Source organism: Myotis davidii, unplaced genomic scaffold, assembly GCF_000327345.1.
Source record: "Myotis davidii unplaced genomic scaffold, ASM32734v1 scaffold818, whole genome shotgun sequence".
NCBI classification, from domain to species: Eukaryota; Metazoa; Chordata; class Mammalia; order Chiroptera; family Vespertilionidae; genus Myotis; species Myotis davidii.
The window spans coordinates 517,118-526,464 of record NW_006289814.1 but is presented as its reverse complement, the minus strand read 5'-3'; the positions used below and the strand labels follow the sequence as shown (position 1 = coordinate 526,464).

General features: G+C 41.1%; 1 protein-coding gene across 1 annotated transcript in view; it reads left to right on the top strand.

Annotated features, from left to right (window-relative positions):
* LOC102769101 (membrane-spanning 4-domains subfamily A member 8-like) overlaps nucleotides 1-9,347 on the top strand; it is a 14,767-nt gene that overhangs the window by 4,232 nt on the left and 1,188 nt on the right. Inside the window, exons 3-5 of the mRNA XM_006762522.2 lie at nucleotides 2,165-2,284; nucleotides 6,321-6,380; nucleotides 7,656-7,784. Coding sequence (XP_006762585.1) covers nucleotides 2,165-2,284; nucleotides 6,321-6,380; nucleotides 7,656-7,784 — 309 coding nt within the window. The remainder of the gene's footprint in view (nucleotides 1-2,164; nucleotides 2,285-6,320; nucleotides 6,381-7,655; nucleotides 7,785-9,347) is intronic.

Here is a 9,347-nt window from a genome sequence, read left to right as displayed (position 1 = left end):
AGCAAGCAAGCCTCCTGTTCGCTTCAGCTGCCTGGCTGCCGGTCGCCATCTTGGTTGGCAGTTAATTTGCATATCGCCCTGATTAGCCTATGGGAAGTGTGTCAGAGGTACAGTTAATTACCATGTTTGTCTATTATTAGATAAGATTCTTTTAATCTTTGATTAGTCAATTAGACGTGAGATTTTTTAAAATATCCTATACCCTGTTATAATAGGAAAAGAATGAGGATAACCAAAATATTTATTAATATAACACTGGTTAAATCAATATGTTACATGTCTAAAGAATGAAATGTGATGGAGCTATAAAAAGGATGCTTTTTACCCTGCCAGTGTGGCTCAGTTGGTTGATCGTCATGCCATGTACTCAGTGGTTGCCAGCTCTATTCCCAGTCAGGGTACATGCCTGGTGGCAGACTCTATCTCCAGTAGGAGGCAACTGATCAATGTTTCTTTCTCATCAGTAGTTCTCTCTCAATTTCTCCCTCTCCCTTCCTCTCTCTCGGAAATCAATGATAACATATTTTAAATACTATGTAAATATATTTTAATAAAAATAAAGCTCCCTAGTTCTTTGAGTAATGATATGGACATACTTCCAAGCTATATCATTAATGAGAAAAAGAATTTGGGGCAGACATTTTGTATGATTTTCTAACATTTGTGCAAATTTAATGAAATAATATATTTGTATTTTCTGTTATGTTTGTACTATAAAAACATATTTATCATTTGGGCAAGAATCTATGATAGTTTCCTAGAGCTGCCATAACAAAGTACTAATAACCAGGGGTCTTAGAACACAAGAAATTTAATGTCTCAGTTCAGAAGTTTGTGATCATAGTATTCATGGGGCCATGCCCCTTCTGAAGGCTCTAGGGGTAGATCTGTTCCAGGCCAGTCTCCCAGCTTCCAGTAGGTCCTTGGCTGGCAGCATAACTCCCATCTTGGCATTCTCCTGGGTGCGCATGTTTTTCTTCATATGGCATTCCTTTGAAAAGATAGCAGTCATAGGGGCCACCCTATTCCAGTATATCTCATATTATCTAATTGCATCGGTAGCAATCCTATTTCCAAATGAGATCCCATTCAAAGTCACTGGAGGTTTTAACTTCAATATATTAATATGAGCCTTGGCCAGAGTTGTTCAGTGGTTAGAGTGTAGGCATGTGCACCAAAGGGTTGCAGGTTTGTTTCACAATCAAGGTCAGGTACCTGGGTTGAAGGTTCAGTACCCAGCCCCAGTCAGTCAAGAGTGGGAGACAGGCAATTGATGTGTCTCTCTCATATCAGTGTTTCTCTCTCTTATTCTTTTTTTAAAAATATATTTTATTAATTTTTACAGAGAGGAAGGGAGAGAGAGATAGAGAGTTAGAAACATCGATGAGAGAGAAACATCGATCAGCTGCCTCCTTTACATCTCCTTCTGGGGATGTGCCTGCAACCCAGGTACATGCCCTTGACCGGGATCGAACCCAGGACCTTTCAGTCCACAGGCCGACGCTCTATCCACTGAGCCAAACCGGTTTTGGCCTCTCTCTTATTCTTTATCTCTCTTTGTCTTCCATCATCCCTTCAGTTCATTCTCTCTAAAAATCAATGAAAAAAAATCCTCAGATGAAGATTAATAAATAGAGATATATAAACTTGATGAGAGAAAGAAGACACAATTCAATCTAAAGCAATATCCCAAAGAAATAAAAGATGAGCACAAAGACTTATTTACAAAGATGTTTATTGCAGTGTTGTTTATAATATGAAAACATATTATACCTGCCCAATATCTTTGGTCTTAATCCCCCACAGATCATCCACATAATGGAATATGGGCAGCCCTTAAAAAACATACATTTAAAGAATACTTAATGCCATACGGACATTTTCATAATGAAATATTAAGTTAAATGTGCGGAGCCTTTTTGTATTATCAGTGTGTATATTTAAAAAAATAATGGAAGGTTATGCACCAAAATGTAAATGATTGTGTTTTTTTTTTTGAGTTGGGGGGCAATTGTGGGAAGTATTGTTTCATTAGTACATTTTAAATATGACTTTATTGACTAACAGAACAAAATATTTATTAAAATAAAAAGGAAGCCCAAGAGTGCAGGGGTTAAAATCTGGCCTCAGAAACTAAGGCCTCTGCTTTTGGCTCCCCTGACAGGCCATCCAGATCCTGATCGGCCTGATACACTTTGGCCTCGGCAGTGTCATAGGCATGGTTCTCTGGTACTACATCGCAGTCTCATTCTACGGAGGCTATCCCTTCTGGGGAGGCATCTTGGTAAGTAATGTCAGTGGCCCTGCAAGTGAGTTCCAGAAAGTGCCAACACACTGGCAAGTTGTGTACTTTGCTGCATGTGTTTTTCAGCCAGAGAGCACGCGGGCTGTGAACTCAGCTCAGGCCTTGTTCACCAAGCACTTTAGTTCATGTGGAAAACCAGAACAAATACCACAGACTCGGTGGCTAAACAACAGGCATTTATTATCTCATAGCTCTGGATGCTGGAAGTCCAAGATCAAGGTGTGGGCAGGGTTGTTTCTCCTGAGGCCTCTCTCTTTGGAGTGTAGATGGCCATCTTCTTCCCAGTGTCTTCACATGGTTTTCCCTCTGTGTGTGTCTGTGTTCATATCTCTACTTATTAGAATATCACTCAAATTGTTTTAGGGCTCACCCATATGAATTCATTTAACCTTAATCATCTTTATTTTTTTAAATGAAATTTTATTGGGATGACATTGGTCAACATGAACATATATGTTTCATGTGTGAATTTCTAAGTTATAAAATCTGTATATAGCCCTATGTGCCCACCACCCAAAGGCAAATCTTCTCCTGTCACCTCATGTTAGGACCCCCTATTCCCCCAACTCCCCTTCCTCTGGCAACCATGACACTGCTGTCTTTGTTCATAAGTTTCAATTTTATATTCCACATATGAGTGAAATAAAATGGTTTTTAGCTTTTTATGTCTGACTTATTTTACTTAGCATAATGTTCTCAAGGTCCATCCATGTTCTTGTAAATGACTCTATGTCATCCTTTCTTATGGCTGAGTACTAACCACCTTCTTAAAGGTCCTATCTTCAAATACAGATGCTCTTTAACTTACGATGGGGCTACATCCCCCCAAACCCATCATAAATTGAAAATATCCTGAGTCAAAATGCATTAAGTACTACATGTAGAGAATGGGTTGTTTAGGCTCGTGATTGTGTGGCTGACAGGGCGCTGAGGCTGGCTGCTTCTGTCCAGCATCACCAGAGAGTATCTTAGCAAATAGCACTCATCCAGGAAAAGGTCAAAATTCAAAATCCAAAGAACAGTTTCTATTGAATGCATATCATTTCACACCACAGTAAAGTCAAAAAAATCATAAAGCAAAGTATAGTGAGTCTAGAAATGTCTATACAGTCACATTTGGAGGTCCTAGAGGTTTGGACTTCAAAAGATGGATTATGAGGAGACAAAATTCAGTTCATATATCAAGTGACAGTCCTGCAAGGTGCCATTGCCCCAAAGCATGCAGCTTCCTAATTAGCCCACCTCAGAGATTAGGAAACCTTTTCCTAGTTCATTATCCAAGTGCTCAAATGCTATTGGACTCAGGCTCAGAGCTGGTGCTCCAGGTGAAAAACGTTTCCATCAAAGGTTAAGAGTGGATGCCTAGCCACAGAACAGACAGTAAGCAGTGGGAACTCAACCTGGAGTCCTCTGATGGGCTCAGAGTCCACCTTGTTGCAAAATATATTAGATGTTATTTTTTTTTCTGGAAAAGTCCACAGTTTTTATTACATTTTCAGGGTGATCTGGAACCTCTTTAAAGTGAAGAACCAAAAGTCCTTTCTCTTTCCAATGTATTGCCTTTATGATTGTTTTCCATTCTTCTTAGTGTCTTCCCTCTTCCACAGGCGCACTGCACACACACACACACACACACACACACACAAATACATACACACACACACACATGCAATTCAGTCTCTCTCCCACCAACCCTGTCTGTCTCTACCTGCCAAAACACAATTTTTCTCTCAAATCACATATCTGTGACCCAAGGCAACTTTTTTCCAAATAGAAAAACTCCAGAGTAACCTGGACATCAGCCAAGTCACCATACACCATGAGATTTAAATAAAAATAGCCCAGAGTCATCCACCACACACACACACACACACACACACACACACACACACACACACAGCATCTGCAAATGGCAGGGCTTAGGTTCTTGGGAGCATTCTTTTTTCTTTTTTAAAAAAAAATATATTTTATTGAGTTTTTACAGAGAGGAAAGGAGAGAGATAGAGAATCAGAAACATCGATGAGAGAGAAACATCGACCAGCTGCCTCCTGCACACTCCCCACTGGGGATATGCCTGCAACCAAGGTACATGCCCTTGACCGGAATCGAACCTGGGACCTTTCAGTCCGCAGGCCAACGCTCTATCCACTGAGCCAAACCGGATTCGGCCTTGGGAGCATTCTTATCTGAGCACCTGCTCTGTCTTGTTCTCATCTTCTGAGGTTGAGGTCTTCCCTCTGTTCAGCACAGACCCACACTTGAACTCAGCCAACCACAGACACCTGTGTGTACAATAGACTTGTGTAGAGTTTGGGGAAATGGAGAAGACTAACACCACAGCCACAAAACAGTTCCTACTGAGTGTTAGATTCTCTTAAGGCATCTCAAAGGCCTTGGTGGCCATCTTCCCTTCCACCAGGTTGCTTAGGTCCCATCAGCCCTCATGACACCACCCTCCCTTCTTCCTGCAGGGCACTTTTGCTCTGTGTTGCTTACTGACTCTAGGACTATTTCCTAAAGATCATATGGTCCTCCTCCAAACCAAAGACCCTCTCTTTAGGCACTTTAAGAGGACCAGCATGGACACCAGAAGTCCAGTCTTCTGTTTCCTTCCTTTCCTACAAAGTCTGTAGAAATAGAAGCACATAAAATTGAGACTCATTTTCCCACTTATAGGAAAAATGGCATTCCTCTTAGAAGGCACAGTTGGCTAGAGTAAGTTTTCATTGTGAATCTCCATTTCCATTCTAAGCCACATGCATCTACCTTGAGGTGGAATGAGTGCAGGATGAGGGTTAAGAACATGAGATCTGGGGTCAAATACTTGAATTTGATTCCCAGATATACTATTTGCTGAATGCTCTTGGGTGAGTTATTCAAAATCTGTAAGCCTCTATAAAATAGGAATAATAATGGTGCTTGATGGGGCATTATGCAGTTAAGTAATGAAAAAACAGTTCATGTAGGGCTGAGCAAAGCTTCCATTAAATCATTGCTGATACCCTCTCAAACCCTCACTGATAGCAGAGAATCCCATCAGCCACTATGCCTGCAGAACATCAGTGTTGAAATAAATACAAACATCCTTGCACCCTGTAGCCCTCATAGTTGATGTACTACATTGCAGAGATGCAACATTCTTTGGAGTAACTAACAGGGGTCCTCAAACTACGGCCCGCGGGCCACATGCAAATACAAATATTGTATTTGTTCCCGTTTTGTTTTTTTTACTTCAAAATAAGATATGTGCAGTGTGCATAGGAATTTGTTCATAGTTTTTTTTAAACTACAGTCTGGCCCTCCAATGGTCTGAGGGACAGTGAACTGGCCCCCTGTTTAAAAAGTTTGAGGACCCCTGAACTAAAAGATACATTGGGCTGATATCTCAAAGCAGTGAAAATGTGGGAACCCCTTCCTTCTTCCTTCCAGAGTGCCCATGCCTGAGTGAATCATTTTAGGAGGCCAACAATATGTGCCTGTGGGAAAATAAAAGGCAAGAAAAGAAGTAATTGTATTGAGTATCTACTATGTATAGAATCTACCATGGGCAAGATACGCCAAATGCTAGAAGCAAGGGACAAATTATCTCATGATAATAACACTTAGGAAGACATATAGTCTTCCTCATTTTTTGAAGAGGAAATATACACTAAGAAAAATTTATTAACTTACACAAGATCACATGAGTTTCAAGTTAGAGTTTAAAAACTGGTATACTGGATTCTAAAATATATATTTATCCCTAGTCACTGCCCTGTGGTACAAAATCACCTTTCTTCCTTCTTTCCTTCCTTCCTTCTTTCCTTCCTTCCTTCCTTCCTTCCTTCCTTCCTTCCTTCCTTCCTTCTTTCCTTCCCTCCTTCCTTCCTTCATTTATTTTCCCCAAGTTGAGTAGGAGATCCCAACAGAGGATCCTAGCATGTGTGAGGAATATATGTGTGACCAGAAGCATGGAGCCTGAAGGTGGGTCTCTGACCACTGACCTCTTTTTAAACTCCCTCTCTTCTGCATCAGTTCATCATTTCAGGATCCCTCTCAGTGGCATCAGAACAGCTACCAAGATCTTCTTGCCTGGTAAGTCCCATCCTGAGACAGGCTCTCTGAACCATGGACCCTTAGGGGAGACACACAACAGGGGAAAGAAGTTCACACACAATGTCTCCTTCATCCTTGAACCTACTTAAAACCAGACACAGGGCACTGACACGCATGCTCACTCATACTCACAAGACCACATGAACCTGGACAGAGTCACAAATGGGAAAGTGTCCAGAAGATTAGGTGGAAAGAAGGGCAGCTTCAGGGTGTGGAGAGACAGAGAGAATAACTTTCCTAAGAGGATCTTACAAGGGGAGGCAAAAAACAACCAGGGGTGCAGGGCTGCCCTCCAGCAGAGCAGGCACCGACTGCCTGCAGCACACAGAGCCCAGTGCCAGACATTACTACAGGGAAGCCAGAGGAGGCTCAGGCAGCAGCTTCCCAAAGGAATCCTTCCTAACAAGTTCTGTCAATTAACATGGGCAAAGCTTGCTGGCCCCAAGTATTGGACCAAGAGAGTACCGTTGTTTCTCTCACAAGCTGGTTATCTAGAGAAAGACCCTAGCATGGCCTGGTCCCACAACAGATGAAATCTATTTAAAAACTCCACAGGGAAGATCAATTCTGGGCATGTCATTCTGCACATGGACCAGAATCATGGAGCTTCAGAGCCGGTCACATACCAAAACACTTTGGTTGAGTCTTCTATCCATGTGCTGTGGGATAAATGAGTCCAGTGATTCCTAAACATTATTCTTGGGGATACTTGTCCCATGAGATACTTTATGAAATGGTTATATAACTTGGGAGGGATCTCTATTTAGTAGTCTCTTCTCCAGTGGATCCATATTCCTTCTTAAAGGTTTGAGAAGTCCTGCACAAAAGACCCAACTTTGTGCAACCCTAGTGTTGTTGTTTTTTAATATATTTTATTGATTTTTTTTTACAGAGAGGAAGGGAGAGGGATAGAGAGTTAGAAACATCAATGAGAGAGAAACATCGACCAGCTGCCTCCTGCACACCTGCTACTGGGGATGTGCCCGCAACCAAGGTACATGCCCTTGACCGGAATCGAACCTGGGACCCTTCAGTCTGCAGGCCGACGCTCTATCCACTGAGTCAAACCGGTTAGGGCAACCCAGGTGTTTTCAAAGTTAATTTACCACCAAACCTATTTTGCACAATATATCTCTTTACTTGCCTCACATCTAGGGTTCCAGGAATTCACATTATGAAGTATTTGCTGAATCTCTGCTCATCTCAGCTATAATTGTTTTCCTCTCTCATACTGACCCTCTGTGTCTTCTTTAGCTGAAAGGTAGCATGGGCATGAGTATCGTCAGTGCAATCTTCTCTATGGTTGGAATCATGCTCCTCATCACAGATATGGCTATCAACCCCTTATGTGTGTTCAGGTCCTCCTTTGATTGCAGGAAAATGGTAAGTATCCCTCTTGACCAATGCTCCTCTGGGTTCCAACGTAGCTCTCTTTAGGGCTTTTATAAGTTCCTGACCTATACCTTTATTGCTGTTACTCTAAGCATGTCTTTTCTTAATCTTGTTTCCATCTTTATAAAACAGTACCTACATTTTGCCATTGTTAGGAGAATTAAATGCAGTTATACAGAAAATACATCAGTACCCACAAACCTGCTCATCTTCCTGCCCATTACTGTGGACAAAAGGGTCAGCAAAGGTGTTTAGAAAAAAGGATATAGAGTGTGAACATTTAAGGTTTTTCAGGCCATCTGATCTCTGTTGCAAGTACTCAACCCAATGTGAAAGCAGCCATAGAAATGCATAGGTGAATGAGCCATCCCATATATAGACCCATGCTGTCAAATAGAAATCTAAAGTAAGCCACATGAGTGATTTTACATTTTCTAGTGTCCAAATTAAAGAGAGGAAAAAAATGTAAAATTAAATTCAATAACACATTTAGTTAATCCAAAAAATACAAAACATAATTTCAATATTTAATCTGTGTAAAAATCATTCATTCAATATTTTGCATTTTGGGTGCCACATCTTAGAAATCCAGTGTGTATTTAGTGTGTATTTTGCATTTACAACACATCTCAAGTCCCCAGGGGACACTTTGCTAACAGATGGGAAAGCGCAGTTATAGATGCACCCCATGTAAGCTCAATGTCTCTCTCTGCACAGCGGCCCTGTCCTCTCCTCCCATTAAAGTTATCACTCCATGTGCTTCTCCCCTCTCTCTGGCTTCCACCTCTCTTCCACATCACTGTCTGATTTGCTACAGCTTTTCCATCAGCATCGAACACACTTTTGTTTCTTTCATCTTTAAACCCAAAATAACCTTCTCTTGGTTACTTCCGGTACCACTCCATTTCTCTGACTCTCTCTGCAGAAAATTCCTTAAGAATTGTTTACTTTAACAGTCTTCAGTTCTCTCCTCTATCCATCTCTCTTTGCTCTCTGAGGACTGTCCATACTCCCAAATTTATCTTTGCTTCATACACAGAACAGTTTCACTGTCTTAACTCCAAATACCATACTTAGGTTTCGTGCCCTGTTCTCAAGTCATCAAGGTGTTTCCCTAAACAATGACTATTCTTTTCCTTAGAACAAAACAGGTAGTAAGTGTTAAAATACCGTATTTGCCGGCGTATAAGACGATTGGGCGTATAAGACGACCCCCTAACATTTCCACTCAAAATACAGAGTTTGTTATATACTCGCCGTATAAGACTACCCCCTCTTCCGCACACCTTCCACACACCAAATAAAAGGTAAAACAATATCAGATTTGATTTTAACATTTTAATTTATATTCAAATGCTTATGACATGCAGGAAAACTGTCACAAGGCTGTATGTAATCAAACATATACATAAAACAGTGCAAGTTTATTACCGGTAAACATACCGGTAATTCACTAAAGAAAACACACTCTATAGACTGGTACCATAGATGCTTCTCAGGAACACAGGCAAGCAGCCCACAACCTAGAGGGACTGTCAATGATAGAAGTAAGAT